At 41.4% G+C, this 16,271-nt stretch overlaps 1 protein-coding gene across 1 annotated transcript in view; it reads left to right on the forward strand.

Annotated features, from left to right (window-relative positions):
* Nucleotides 1-371: 371 nt before the first annotated feature.
* HSD17B12 (hydroxysteroid 17-beta dehydrogenase 12) overlaps nucleotides 372-16,271 on the forward strand; it is a 167,856-nt gene continuing 151,956 nt past the window's right edge. Inside the window, exon 1 of the mRNA XM_045485027.1 lies at nucleotides 372-805. Coding sequence (XP_045340983.1) covers nucleotides 646-805 — 160 coding nt within the window. The 5' untranslated portion in view covers nucleotides 372-645. The remainder of the gene's footprint in view (nucleotides 806-16,271) is intronic.

A 16,271-nucleotide genomic window follows, 5' to 3' on the forward strand; every position in this document is an offset into this window, starting at 1 on the left:
ATAGAAACGGGAGATGCAAGCCTTTATTCGGAAAAGTTTATGGGAACAATAACGGCACATTTAACAATGAAAAAGAAGTGTTTAATAAAGAGGTGAAAATAAAACCATGACTCCACGCCCACTTCTTACTACCACCTTTCCATTCACTCTTGGCTTCTCAGACCCCATTCCCTCCTAAATCCCGAGCTCAAACGAGGCTGTCTCACTGGCCAATCGGAGCGCTGTCTTCCGTAGTCGTGAGGACTGCTGCAGCCAATGAGAGACCTGGGCGAATTGGTGGGGTGAGACACGCCGCCCTCTGGCGGAATCCTGGGGGCGTGGTGGCGCGCTGGGCGGGGCTGAAGCTTGATTGGCAGGCGAACGATCAGCAGTCTTAGAACGGAAACGCGGCCGGGGGCACGCCAGGGGGGACATGGGCGGGGTAGCGAAACTGGAATCAGCCAATGGCTGACGCACTAAGCAGAGACGGAACGCTAGACCACCAATGGCGGCACGGATATGGCGCCGTGGGCGGGGTTTAGGCCGAAAGAGGCGCAGGAGCAGCGCCTGTTAGTGTCGTCCTCACCGTCACGAGCAGGCGCTTCTTCCTGGATTCATTCATTCGTTTTTTTCATTCACGAAGGTAGTAAGGCCTAGTTGAAAGCCATGGAGAGCGCTCTTCCTGCCGCTGGCTTCCTGTACTGGGTGGGCGCAGGCACCGTGGCCTACCTGGCCCTGCGCATCTCGTGCTCGCTCTTCACGGCCCTTCGGGTCTGGGGTTTGAGTCACGAGGTAGGGGTCGGACCCGAGCTCGGAGAATGGGCAGGTGAGTGCAGTCCAGCGCCGCCGGCCCCTTCGCCTCTGCGGCGGCTCGCGCTGCTCCGGGCCGGGGCCTGGCGGGTGGTGACCAGCGCCGGGCCTTCCCCTTTCCAGGTCCCCTGTCCTTCCTGAAGCTCCTGCGTCCCGCGTACCCCCCTGACCCCATTAGTAAGCTACTGGCTTGCCTAGACTTGTAGAGGTTTTAAATACTTAATAACGTTGTTGGCCCAGCTCAGCGAAATCTGAAGTGCCACTTGGTGGGTGCGGGAGGAATCTGGCCGGAACTGCCAGGGGCTTGTGTCCTTTAAGCCATTCCTGGTTCATGGCCCGGAGTCAGTCACCTTGCTGCCTCCCCAGTCACGGTGTACGCCACCTTCATTAGCCCCTAATGAGTGTTTTTAAAGTAAAGTTTTTCGCTTGACCTGAATAATGGCCCCGTGCTGACGATGAAAGCATTTTGTTGACTTTTTTGGGGGGGAGGGTGGACGAGAAGGACATAGAATTTCAGAAGTCTTTCTGCTTTTTGGAACCTTACCTCTCTCTAGTTACTTGGATTCGGCCTATTTCGTATCATTTGCAATTTTTTAAAAAAATTCTCCTTAAACTTTTCTGGAGTCTTAATGTGCAACATAAGTATTGCTTCTGCAAAACGGTAACTTGCTTTCTAGCAATCAGAAATACTTTTTGCAGAAGAACATTTGTAGCAAAAAGTATTCCCACTAAGAGCTAAGCACATGGATCTAGTTCCATTCAGTTGGAGGATTTTAAAAATGAGAGAGAAAGGTCGGATTGGAGAAGTTGGGAAAATTACCTGCAGGGAAGTTGTGCACTGGCTTTTTTTCTATGTTTTTTGTTTCTGTATTTTTCATTTCTTTGGGCTTAAACTTTAAAAAAAATTTTTTTAAATTTATTTTAGAAAAAGAGAGCACGAGCGGGGAGGGGCAGAGGGAGGGAGAGAGAATCTTAAGCAGGCCACACACCCAGCGCTGAGCCTGACTCTGACTCTGATCCTACCTGTGAGCCACGACTCTGGGATCAGGACCTGAGCCGACATGAAGAGTCTGACCCTCAGCCAAGTCAGCGGCGCCTCTGGGTTTTGTTTTGTTTTGTTTTTTTTTTAAACCAAGTAGTGTGCTATGGTTGTTCTCTGTAACGATTTATTCTGCTGGTTTATGATTGAATGTTCACTTGACCGAGCATTTTATTGAATTTTGGGATAGTTAGGGGTTTGCCTTCAGACTAGGCTCAAGTAAGGTAGACAAATAATGTAACAACATAGTCTTTATTCATTCAAAAACATGTAAACATAAGATGTAAGAAATTAACCTTTTGGGACAGCCACATAAACAGAGCACATCTCAAGTAGGAATAGATTTGTATGAGTTCTGTCCATGATGTGAAGCAGCTATTCACATTATAGTACTTATTTTTAAAAAATCACTTAGTGTTTTTTCATATTCCTTGAAAAACAAGTGAAGTGCTCAAGTTGATTATAATAAAGTTTATGATTTTGCAATTGACTTGCCCAATTTCTTGATTGTTGTTTGGAAAACTTGCTTGTGAACTTTTGAAATAGTTACACAAGATTCCAATGCATTAGGAAATTCTATATCAAGATGAAGTTTTGTGATTTGTAAGCAAAGAGTAATGTTAATAATTTTTTTTTAACTAAAATGACCCTGGTGTCTAATAATTCTAATGATCAAAGTCATCTATATATGAGTTTACAGTAAAAGTATTGAAAAGATTTGGTTCCAGAGGAAGGATATTTGATAAATTGAAGGAAATGTTTAAAAGATTTAGAAGTGAAATTTGAACCAGAACACTGGGATATAACTGAAAGGATCATAGTGTCTAAGTGACACTTTGTTGAGTTCAGTCTACCTTGGATTGTTAGAAAAATCTCTTTTTCAAGTACTTATGCAGAAGAAATGATCAAGTTATTATTTGTAGCATTACATGTATGTTGTGGCCTGGATCTTAAAATATTTCCTTTACCTCTCCAAATTCAGGGAATCTTTGAGAAACAAAATTAAGAGTAGCTCATCTTAAACAGGTTATTTGTATGAGTTGGAGGGATGAACTGCAATAATTTGACAAAGAAAGCAGCAGAGATGACACTTGAATAATTAGGGTTACACAGATTAAAATTAGATAATTTTTTCAACCAAAGTTATGATTTTGGAATTAATTTTTGTGCGTAAATAGTACTAATAAGTTTTTCCCCTATAAAATGGGTATCTTAATCCTGTGCAGCCTTCTTTGAATAAGTGGTGTTAGCAGGCCGTATTATGGAGGCATTATCTACTTTCTGGTACTAACATTTAACATCTTCCTCTCCATAACCTATTAAATATTTTAAGTATTATGTAGTAATGTGCACTGAGTTGATAATATGTTTTTATTCTTGTTGTTCGTAAGTCCCTTCGTGTGAGTATGTTTAATTTCTCAGATTTTAGAATCTGAAGGGGAGGGAGTGTGGGTCCCAATTTTTTTTTTTTTTTTGTCTTTTCCTATAGTAACTGGTGCATTGATCACATAGCTTTTCTAAATTTAAAAACAAAAGCTTGGAAAAATAAATACATCGTATGTATAGCATGGCAACTATAGTTAATAATACTTTACTGGAAATCTGAAAGTTGCCAACAGATTAAATCTTGAAAGTTCTCACAGCAAGGGGTGCCTGGCTGGCTCAGTCGATAGAACATGTGACTCTTGATTTTGGGATCATGAGTTCAAGCTCCACGTTGGGCATAGAGCTTACTTAAAAAAAAAAAAAAAAGTTGTCACCACAAGAAAAAAATTCTGTAACTATTATGGTGATGGATGTTACTTAGACTTATTGTGGCGATCATTTCACAATATATACAACTGTCGAATCGTGATTTGTATACTTGAAACTAATATAATGTTTTATGTCATTATATCTCAACAAGAAATAAACAAACCCTGAAAGTTTGTAAAAACTCGAAAGCAGGTATTCTTTGCAATTAGTAAAAATATTTCAGATCACATATTCCTAGTTAGGGTCTTAAGACCATCCATTACTTGGCCCACACTCTAATCTATCTCCTTTGTGAGTTAGGTCATCTCTTTTCCCTGCTTCTTTTCCAGTACCATTTCCACCCGAGTTAGGAATTGTGCTGATTTCACTAGGACCTGCGAAGAGGGTTTTGCCAATATTGCCTGTCATTGTTATGCGATACTTGTATCTCTTAGGAGAACAAAGAACTCCTGTGAAAGTGGAGCTTTAGTTGTTGGAAGGTCACTGTTGCAAATAATCAGAAGAAGATTGCTAACAAAAGTGGTCAGTTTGTACTAAATAAAGGAGAGAACAGTAGTTGCTGTGGAGGAATAAAGAATGTAATCTGTAGGCTTTGGTTTAAGCATAGATACATTTTGCATTTATTTAAGCAGTTTCCATCATACAATTCATCTAAAATGATTGATATTGAAATAAAGTGGAGGTGATAGATGGAAAGGCAAGGTAAGTATGCTTCTAAAGCCAAGATACTTCATAACTTTCAACCCACGACCACACTCTGAGCTCTTGTGTTTAGTTTTTAATGGAGAGGATATTGCTGCAACAGCAAAGAATAAAGGATCCACTGGGGCGCCTGGGTGGCTCAGTGGGTTAAGCAGCCGACATCAGCTCAGGTCATGATCTCCTGGTTGGAGAGTTTGAGCCCTGCATCAGGCTCTGTGCTGACAGCTCGGAGCCTGGAGCCTGCTTCGGAATCTGTGTCTCCCTCCCTCTCTCCTCCTCCCCTGCTTACACTCTCTCTTTCTCAAAAATAAACAAACATTAGAAGAAAAAAAAAAAAAAAAAGAATAAAGGATCCACTAACCAGTGAGATTTAAAAAATAACTTCATAGAGATATAATTCATACCATACAAGTTACCCATTTAAAGTGTATAGTTCAATATTTTTATTATATTCACAGGTTGTGAATATAACCATTATAATTTAAGTTTGGAATGTTTTCATCCTCCTTAAAAGAAAACCTATACCTGTTAGGTGTCACCCCCCAACCCTCACCCCTTCAAGCCCTAGTCAACCACTAATCTACTTTCTGTCTATATGCATTTACTTATTCTGGATATTTCATATAAATGGGATCCTACAATATGAAGTATTTTGTGACTGCCTTTCATTTAGCACAGTGTTTTCAAGGTTCACCCATGTTGTGGCATATTTCAGTGCTTCATTTCTTATCATTGCTGAATACTATTCTATTCTGTGGAGTGAGTTTAGATTTTGCAAAGGGTTTTTACCTCTGCATTTTGCTGTCTGCACATCTATATTAGCAGATCCCTGAGATTTTGCAGCTTTGGATGCTGATGGAACTCCATTTGGCCCTGTAATATTCCAAGGTTTTCCTAATTTAGTGGACAGTGAAGACTTAGAAAGGTTATGGGTTGGTGGGGTTCTTTTGTAGAAAAGCCATTCATCAAAACTGGCTTTGTTTAGCCAAGCTCCAAGAATCAAAGGATTCTGAAAATCAGGTGTGATGCATAATTTCTGTTTTTACAGTGGGTAACTACACAGGATTGGTCTAGTTACCTCCAGTGGTTGAAGGCTGCTTGAGTAACTAGGGTCTGTTGACAGTAGGTCCCTTTCTTAGGCTTTGCGGTATCACATCATTTGAGGAATTATGTATGAAATGTTAATTATTTCGATTGGCAATCCCAGAAAAAATAAATACCATTGAATGCTTGAAGTGTTCCAGGCACTTGACATAGTCTATATTTAATCTGTCTCTGAGCTATGCTCTGTTATCCCCGGTGTACAGAGGAAGAAACAGAGGCTTAGGTAAATGACTTCCCTTGTCTATGGTTTCATAGCTAGTGAGAGAAGATCAGGATTTGAAGCCAAGTTGTCCATTCTGCAGTGCACGTGTTTGCGTGTTGGTGATTGGTTTACACACTGCATGAGTAAGTACTTGGGGGTGGCTTCCTTTATATCCTAGGCATATATTGCTTTTTATTAAATAATTCTTGAAGCTTTTATTTTTAAGTAATCTTGACCCTGAGATCAAGAGTCACATGCTCTACCGACCGAGGCAGGCAGGTACCCCAGAACACATTGCTTTTAATTGAAGGCACACTTTCAAATTTGCACATGCTTGGTATCTCTGGAAGCATTGTAGACTAGGGTAGAACGTTTTAGAATCAAGTAGCTCAGGATTTTCTTCAGATTTATAACCGTGAATCTTGTTGCTCCATGAAAAAACACTGGAAAGGCAGTCAGGCGCCTTAATAAAGCAAAGCGTTTGACTGCCATCACTATGGGTGGATCGGACCTCAGATGCTGTTTATTTTCTGTTTATTACTCTGGTGTTCTCCGATGGATTCAGTGATGCTCTGGAAGTCCAGCTTGATACATGTAATATGCTTCCTGTTGACATTCAGGAGACTTGAGTATACCTGTTCTTGCTGGTGAGCTGATGTTGTTCACAGTCGTGCCATGTTTTTTAAGAACCCAATTTTGTTTGTTTTTTGTTTTAAAGCAGGGCAGGTGAAGGAGGGCAGAGAAACAACATAATAGTTCTGGAAGGTATTTGTTCGTTCTGCAAATTAGCTCCAAAAAGGGAGTCCATGGGCCTAAATGGAACAAGGTTTCCAGATTGGAGTTAGCAGGGCTGCCTTAAAGATGTTGTGCTAGAGCTGTGTGAGAGGAAGCAGAGGCGGAGGAGAGTCAGGCTGAGAGCATGCCTTGGTCTTACTTGGAGGAGAAACCAAAGAAGGTTTTCTGGAGTTAGAAATTCAACCTCTGTACTCTGAGCTAGAATATCTTTTCCCCACACCCTCCCATTAGCCCTCACTATCGCCCTGCCCCCCTCTTTTTTTCTTCCTTCTTTCTCCCCCTCCCCCCTTTTTTTATGCAGTGTTAAAGTTTCCTATTTAGAGGTCAAACCTGAACCCTTGGAGGCTCACACCTAGACTTGAATTTTAGCTTCTCTACTCACGAGCAGTGTGTAACATTGAGGAGAGTAGTAAACATCTCTGAGCCTCACTTTCCTCATCTGCAAAATGAGGATAATAGTGCGTGCCTGTTTCATAGGATTCTTTTGAAGGGTAAATGGGAATACTTATTCTATGTAAAACAGATAGTACAGTGCCTGACACACAAAGGCTGATAACATTATTAGTAATCTTATTAGCCTCACTAGCATTATGTACTAATTACTTGAGCTAATTGACAAGGTAAGTCTTGGTAAGAAAAAGTTAATATCTGGGGCGCCTGCATGGCTCAGTCAGTTAAGTGTCTGACTCTTGATTTAGGCTGAGGTCATGACCTCACGATTCTTGAGACTGAGCCCCGCGTCGGGCTTTGCGCTGACAATGCAGAGCTTGCTTGGGATTCTGTCTCTTTCTCTCTCTCTGCCCCTCCCCTGCTCATGTTCTCTGTCTCTGTCTCTGTCTCTGTCTCTCTTTCAAAATAACCTTAAAAAAAAAAAAGTTGATAACCGGGTGACCACAGAAAGATAATCTTCAGAAAGAAGATTATCATCGGGGCGCCTGGGTGGCGCAGTCGGTTGAGCGTCCGACTTCAGCCAGGTCACGATCTCGCCGTCCGTGAATTCGAGCCCCGTGTCAGGCTCTGGGCTGATGGCTCACAGCCTGGAGCCTGTTTCTGATTCTGTGTCTCCCTCTCTCTCTGCCCCTCCCCCGTTCATGCTCTGTCTCTCTCTGTCCCAAAAATAAATAAACGTTGAAAAAAAAAATTAAAAAAAAAAAAAAAAAAAAGAAAGAAGATTATCATTGTTGTTGCAACTGAGATTATTGAGCTTCAAAACTATTTTTTTTTCATTGTTTTGCTTGGTTGAATTGAAGATAATTTATTTCTTTCAGTTTCTGAAAAAAATGTGCTGAAAGATTTAAATAGTGAGATTTATAAGTTTAGAATACATGGGTAAGTGGATTTGAATAGATCAGTTCCCATGCCATCAAATGCCATTTGTAGAGAAGGATAAGTTAAAAAAACACTTTTTAAAAATAGTGTACCTTGGGGTAACTGGATGGCTTAGTCGGTTCAGCATTCGACTCTTGATTTTGGCTCAGGTCATGATCTCATAGTTTGTGAGTTGGAGCCTTGCAGCTCCTTGGAGCTGATAGCACAGAGCCTTCTTGGGGTTCTCTCTCCCTCTCTCTCTGCCCCTTCCCTGCTCTCTCTCTCTCCCCCTGTCTCTCAAAAAATAAAAAAAAATTAAAATAGCGTATCTTTTTCACTTGAGCTGCTGTAACAAAAATGCTGTAGACTAGATGGCATCTATAGACACCATAGACTGTGTCATCACATGGCAGAAGGGCCAGGGAATCCTCCAGAGTCTCTCTTATAAGAGCACTAATCCCATTCATTAGGCTTTACCCTCATGACGCACTCATCTCCCAAAGGCCCCCCCTCCTAATGCTGTCACATTGGGAATTAGAATTTCCACATAAATTTGGTCCTTACCACACAAATTCAATCTATAGCACAGTGGATCCTTTATTCCATTTCTCTTCTCATATTTAGTGAAAATAAAAATATAGCAGTTTTCATCCATCTTCTGGGATAGATGGAGGTTAATGTTGGGAGGCTGGGTAAGCAGAGCCTTCACTGTGCTTGGTGGAGAGTTTGATATATTCATTTGTCCATCCACAACCACAAATACTGTTGAGTGCTGTCCATGGACCTTGGAATAGACCAACGGGCTGGTGAACAGCAATCAGATGAACAAATTGTGCTGTTAAGTGATAAAGAAGACCTGCTTGGTTCTGTGAGAGCTTGTGAGTGAGGCCCAAGAGAGCTGCCCTGGGGACGTGATGAGGGAGCTGAGATCTGAAGGGAAGGGAAGAGTAGCAGCAGGAGCAGAAGGAACAGCAGGTGTTTGGCTCCTGAGGCAGGATGTTGGGCGGCTTGCGTGAAACAAGGCCTGAGTGACTAGAGCCGAGAACGGGTGGGCACGATGCAAGATGGAGTGGAGAGGGGGAGATTGGGCCGGCAAGCGGGGCTACTGAATCTACGCGAAGGTCAGGGAGAACAATTGAAGGGATTTTAAGCACAAGGGTAATGTTGTGGATTGCAACTTTAAACAGAATTCCTTGTTTCTATGACCTTCCTGACACTGTTGCATTGCCATAGAGATGGACCAGTGCAAGTTATTCAGATCACCTCAGTCAAAATTGCCTTAAAAAACCCAAACAAACCCAAAATGCAAATTCATACTTTAGAGTGTGGGTGACTACTCTTGTGCCATTCATTCCTGATTATCATCTTTCAGAGACCATTTCTTCCCTGGGAGAAAATATCTAATCACCATGGTGTAGGAAGTTCTGCTCTTACCAGGGACTGGGTGATAGGGTTGTTGAATGAACTCTGAAACTGGGCTACTGCTTTTTTGAGGTCAGTCCATAAAACCATGGTGTGGTAGCTGAGAAGCCTGCCATAAATCCAGCACCAGAGGGAATGCTGTGTTTTATTTACTCATTTTGTCTAGTGAAACAGTGGGTTTGCCCTGTCTCTGACTGGCAGTTCCAGGGAGACTATCCAGTTTCTGCAGAGTTCATCTTTACCACCATTAAGTGAAGTTACTTCTATTTAAATGATCTAGTCAGTGGGGCAAGGGAGGAAGGGCTAGCAGACTTAAGATTTAGAACAATGACTATCTCAAGAGTATTACATGGGTTAACAGTAGTGATAAGGGGACCATTGGCTTTGGAATCAGAATAGCAAGGGTAAGCTTTGCTAGTGGCTAAAATGTTTGAAGTTGGGGTGCCTGGGTGGGTCAGTCGGTTAAGCGTCTAACTTTTTTTTTAACGTTTATATATTTTTGAGAGACAGAGAGAGGCAGAGTATGAGCAGGGGAGGAGCAGAGAGAGAGGGAGACACAGAATCTGAAGCAGGCTCCAGGCTCTGAGCTGTCAGCACAGAGTCCGATGTGGGGCTGGAACTCACGAATGGCGAGATCATGACCTGAGCTGAAGTCGGATGCCCAACCGACAGAGCCACCCAGGCGCCCCCCCCCCCTTTTTAAAAAAAAAATTTTTTTTTTTTTTAGCATTTATTTATTTTTAAACGTCTAATTCTTGATTTCAGCTCAGATCCTGACCTCCTGGTTCAGTTCAGGAGATCGCACTGTGCTGACAGCATGGAGCCCTGCTTGGAATTCTCTTTCCCGCTCTCTGCCTCTCCCCCGCTCACACACGTGCCTCTCTCTCAAAATAAATGAACATTAAAAAATAAATAAAATATTTGACATTGGGCAAAGATAGTTAACCTCTGAGAATAACTTTCTTCATCTATCAAATGGGGCTGATACTTTTCAGGAGTATTATGACAATGAAGTGAGTTGTGAATGAGGTTGTAGTGACATCTTTTATTTGTATACATTACTCTTATTTGATGAAGAAGGATTATTGAAGCCAAGAATAATGTAGTTCACTCAGCTGGTAAACTATTAGAAATATGAAGTTATGAACTGATCAGTTAAGAGGAGATTAGTGCCATGAGAGGAAGATTTCTGGCTTTGTGAAAAGATTTACCAAGTGCTTCCTTGAAATCTGGCTCCCCTTAGTGAACCTCAGATACAAAGGTTTAGGAAGATTCAGTTATGTACAACTTTTCCACTGAGTTTGTAAAGACCTTAAAATTATCTTTGACTCTTCTTCTCTCACCCCACATACAGTCTGTTAGGAAAGCTCATTGACTTTAACTTAAGAATATCTAGAATCCAGTCCCTTCTACACTCTGGTGTAAGCCACTGAAATCTCTTATCTTGATAAAATAGCGGCCTCCTGTCTCTCTAATCCAACATTGGCATCCCCCTACAGTCGATTCTTCTACAACAGCCAGAGTGATCCTTGAAAAGCTCATGTTGAATCATGTGATCCTGTACTCAGATCCCTCCCCTGGCTTTTCATCCTGTTCCTATTAAAAACTTCTGTGGTTGACAAGGCTTTCAACCACCTGCCTTCTGGCTTCTTTTATCTCTGACCTCATTTCTGCCTACTTTTCCTCTTTCTCTCTGTCTCCCTCCCAGTCACTTTCACTTCCTGCTTGAACACGCTTCCTTGAACTCACTTCCTTGGATGTGTTTGGCACTGCTGCCTTAGAGCCTTTGGTTAGTCATTCCTCCTGGAATGTCCACCCCTCCGCCCCTGCCCATATCCACATGGCTAACTCTTACCTTCCTCCTGCCTTTAAACTCACAATCCTCTGTCCCTGACCCCACTTCTGATCCCCATTACCCTGCTGTCCTTGTCCTTTTTCATAGCACTTGTCACTATCTCCCATGTTGTATACTTTGCTCATTTATGATGTTTCTTGTCTGCCTACTCCTTTTTTGAATGGAAGCGCCATGAAGGACCAAAGTCTGTCTTTTTTGTTCACTTGTGTATCTCAGGCACCTAGAACAGTGCCCACACATAGTAAATGCTGATATATATTGGTTGAATGGATAAAAATATCTATTAAGTAAGGTTTTCCAGTATTGTTGAGACTGAGGGTTAATGAACTTGGTGGGGGAATTATATTTTCTTTCTCTATTCTCTTAAGTGATTAGTTATAAATGTAAGAAATATTAACAGTTTCCCAATCTCTAAAATGAAATTATTTATTTATTTATTTATTTGTTTTTTTTTTAATATATGAAATTTATTGTCAGATTAGTTTCCATACAACACCCAGTACTCATCCCAAAAGATGCCCTCTTCAATGCCCATCACCTACCCTCCTCTCCCTTCCACCCCCATCAACCCTCAGTTTGTTCTCAGTTTTTAAGAGTCTCTTATGCTTTGGCTGTCTCCCACTCTAACCTCTTTTTTTTTTTTTTTTCTCCTTCCCCTCCCCCATGGTCTTCTGTTAAGTTTCTCAGGATCTACATAAGAGTGAAAACATATGGTATCTGTCTTTCTCTGTATGGCTTATTTCACTTAGCATCACACTCTCCAATTCCATCCACGTTGCTACAAAGGGCCATATTTCATTCTTTCTCATTGCCACGTAGTGGCACATTCTCATTGCACATATGCCATTGTGTATATAAACCACAATTTCTTTATCCATTCATAAGTTGATGGACGTAAAATGAGATTATTTAGTATAAAACCAAAATATAGATTATAATTTCAGGAAGAAGTTCTCCCAATATAGACTCTGGAATTAGACAACCTGCTTTTGAACCCCAACTCTGCCAGTTACAAACTACATCATGCTGACTTCTGTGTGCCTCAGTTTTCTCTTCTGTCAAATCGGGATAATAATAGGTTTGATATGATGATTACATGAGTTAATAGGTGTGAAATACTTAGGACAGTCTTTGGCATTTATTTACCAAATGCTATATAAATGTTAGGTGATACTGTTGTTATATCAGCTGTCACTTTTACTTGTGGGGGTAATTCTTCTTCCCATCTATATCCACCTTCTTTTTCCCAGAGTTTTCATAATAATTTACTGCATATTCCCTTCGGGATGGTTATCAAAGATCTCAATCCTAGCATGTCTAAAATTCAGCTTCTTTGCTCTGTCTTGCTTGTTCTGGACATCCTTATTTTTGCTAATTTTAGAGTCACCCAGCCACTAAATCAGGATGGCAAATTCAAATGTCTCTAGCAGGTTAAGTAAATGAGTGAAGTGGACCAGGTGTAAATGCATAATGCATGTGTGGGTATCGTCCCAGAGATCATTCATGGCATAGACTCCTCCTCCAGTTGTTACCTGTCAGTAACATTGGCCCTGTCCCCTTGGATTCTTCCTGAGAAGCCCCAGATAGCAATTTTCAAATAGAAAGTTTCTTAATTTTTTTTTTTCAACGTTTATTTATTTTTGGGACAGAGAGAGACAGAGCATGAACGGGGGAGGGGCAGAGAGAGAGGGAGACACAGAATCAGAAACAGGCTCCAGGCCCTGAGCCATCAGCCCAGAGCCTGACGCGGGGCTCGAACTCACGGACCGCGAGATCGTGACCTGGCTGAAGTCGGACGCTTAACCGACTGCACCACCCAGGCGCCCCAAAAGTTTCTTAATTTTTTAAGACTGAGGCACATTTCTCAAGTGTACTCTGTGGACCAAGTAAATTACTCCAGGGGGTCAAATGCAGCAAGTGGCCAGCCTGCTCCTTCACCTCACGTCTTAGAATCACACTCCTTTCCCCCTCTAGCTAGGAGAGTGCCATCACACTGAATCTACCAGCACAGGCTCTCTCCCATCCGTACTTTTCTCCAGGTTCCTTGATGTATCACCTCCCTATGGTGGTGTGTTGCAAGTTTCATCTTCCCCCAAAATCTCGAAACAAGTTACCTGGTACACCTTACTCAAAAACTTCAAGTTACCTAATGTCTACACAGATACCAAGCTGCTTAGCCCTTTTTCATCATGTTCTTATGTCTATTTCTGGTCTCATTTCATAATGTGGCCCTTTCTGCATCTTTTCTTGGATGCATCTCCAAATGACTTACTGTGTCCTAGACATGCCTGTCCTTGAATATTCTTTCTGCTTCTGTGTCTTTGTGCAGGGACATGTAGTAGTTTCATTGGTTGTTGAATGTTGATCTCACTCTGCTAGGAGTGCTCTTTCTCTTCCTATTACACACCCTTCCTCACTCTTCCTCTGTGTGAAATTCTACCCACTTTTCAGAGGCCAGATTATGAATTTTTCTGGCTGCCCAGGTGGAAGTGTACTTTTGGAGCCCTGATAGTGCTTGTTTTCTATCTTGTGGGCTTTTCCCCATTTTGCCTTATTAGTCATTTGTGTATACACACACATGCATATGCAATACCTCATTTGTTCTAAACTATAAGCCCCTGCATAGTGCACAATAAGTAATATTTGGTGAGTGAATATTTTTTCCTTGAGGTTCTGGCGTATTTCAGTTGGGGGTGGGGTGTTTTGCTTGGGTTTTGTATTTTTTTTGCAAAATGTGCACACCATATTTGTTTTTTGCTTAAAAAAATTTTTTTTAATGTTTATTTTTGAGACAGAGTGCAAGTGGGAGAGGGACAGAGGGAGACAGAATCTGAAGTAGGTTCCAGGCTCTGAGCTGTCAGCACGGAACCTGATGAGGGGCAGATCATGATCTGAGCCAAAGTCGGATGCTTAACCAACTGAGCCAAAATAGGTGCCCCATTTTTTTTTAAGTTTATTTTGAGAGAGATAGAGAGTGAGGTAGTGAGTAGGGGAGGGGCAGCAAGAGAGAGAGAGAATCCAAAGACTGTCAGCATAGAGCCCAACACAGGGCTCGAACTCATAGTTCAGGAGATCATGGCCTGAGACAAAGTCGAGAGTTGGACGCTTAACCAACTGAGCCACCGAGGCACCCCCATTTTTCTTTTTTGCTTTAAAATTTCAAGTGACACACACCTAAAAATCTAGATTGAAATTAAACCAAGGCTGGTTAGATAAAGAATGGTTATAGAATTATTATATTACAGCAGGGCCTGGATAACAGTTTGAAAGTGTGAAATGCAGTGAGATCAAAAAGATGTCCTTAAGTAGAATTGGTAATAAGCTAACCTTTTTTCATCTGTGGTTTTAGGAAATTGTTACAGGAAACCAACCACTCTGCCACATGTAATAAACACTGAACTATTAATGGAATTTTAATAATATATGTATTGTTCATCTCCAAATCTTTACAGAATTCTTGGAAATAGATTTTCTTTTAGGAAGAAAGACTTTTCCAATTAAAGTTTTGGCAAAATCTTGCTAATTGGTAAGGTTGAGTGAATTAGTGAAAAAAGAACTCTAGGATATGTTATTTTGAAGTCCTGCTAAAATGTGCCCAAACCTTCTAAACACTTAGACTTTTTAAATTGTTGGAGACATTGAACCAAATTCCCTGGAAAACCTCTTGGGTGGGAAAGTCATTGATTGGTAAATATGTATAGCCAATAACTTCTAGAAAGTTCCACAGAGTGTGTTGGATATGTAGTTTATTTGCCTCATGGAAAGAAATGAATATGACTGTTGGTTGATAATTTTTACAAAACTTTACTCAGTCATTTTGTGAGAAACTTAAGAAAATTGGAATGTCATCAGGAAGCAGAAGAGAACAATGATGGAGTGATGAAACCAGAAGGGCTATTGAAGAGGGTGACCTCTTCAGTTGAACTCTTAGGGAAATGTTCTGAAAGAGGTAATGACTTGCTCAAGATCATACATCCAGTTAGAGAATGGTCAGGCAAGGCACGTCGGTGGCAAAGGGCAGAGAATGGCGGACTCATCCGTGGTAGACTGAGCTAAAACGGTGGCAGGAGAGATGTAGAGTAGAAGGGATTTGTCAGGGTGGTCGGTGCTGACAACAAGGATGTGGGCAGAATTGGACTTCTTTATATATTCAGCAACTGGTATGGGGCAAAAACAGCCCTCACTGTCCAAGTGCCCGACCTCTTGAAGAAATGACATGCACCTCTACCCATCAAGGGTGCCATTATGTCATGCTCTTGGTACACCCTTTCACAGTCATTAAGACTGGGGTAACTTTCTCATTAAATACAATGGTGTAAGCTGAGTGAGTTGATCCACATCTCTTACCTACTGTCTCAGCTGTGCTTAATACCCCCAACTACAGATTATGTTGATGACACTGAATTGCCAAGGAAATATTGTATTGTTTTAGTATGTGTTCCTCAAGGTGGCCAGGAAAGGCTACAGTATCTTTTAGAAGTTTAAATGCTAGTTTTAGTGCTCCCTTAACATTCCTAGTATGTAGAAAACTCATTCTCCAGATTGGTTTTATTGTAATGACTGGCATTAACTGCTCACGACCAAGCTAACTCCAGTAGAAATATTGCCAAGCTTGCTTTAATGATAGCTGAACCTCCAGACTTGTCACATAAACAGAGCTAATGCAGTAAACAAGCTTTCCTAATCTTGCGCATTCAGTCTAATAATTTTGCTATGGAACAGGGAACTGCTGCTTATCTGTGTTTTCCAATACCTCTCTTTGCCTGTCATGTGAAAGGAGGTGATGATCTCTTTATAGATAATGTGAAAAAAAACCACAGTGGGTTAGACAATAGTGTTCACACATTCTGAATTAGAGGAGGCTGAATTAATGAAATTTTACTGTAATGATGACATATTAATTTGCAAAGTGATTTTGCAAGTATTCTCAGATGGTTTCCACAACATCCCTGCGAAGCAGGTTAGGGTTGGTTTTGTTATTTCTACATAATATGCCAGAATCAGGGGGAGATACAGTGACCGACGTCGGGGTTACAGTCAATGACAGAAGAAATTGAATCTAGGTTTTCTGGCTCCAGCCTCCATGTTCTTTCCACTTGCCTGCCAAAGTTCCTGATAATGATTTTTAAGGCAAGTTGGAATACCTGTACAAGAGCTTATACGTTGGAGACTTCCTCAGACGTTGTCTAAACGTGAAAGGTCTGTTTATGCCACGGTGGTATCCAAACTCCCATGGATCACAAGAATAACTGGATGTGCTTGTTAAAAATAAGGACTGTAGGTCTTCGCTATAGACCTAC

The sequence above is a fragment of the Leopardus geoffroyi genome, chromosome D1 (genome assembly GCF_018350155.1).
Source record: "Leopardus geoffroyi isolate Oge1 chromosome D1, O.geoffroyi_Oge1_pat1.0, whole genome shotgun sequence".
NCBI classification, from domain to species: domain Eukaryota; kingdom Metazoa; phylum Chordata; class Mammalia; order Carnivora; family Felidae; genus Leopardus; species Leopardus geoffroyi.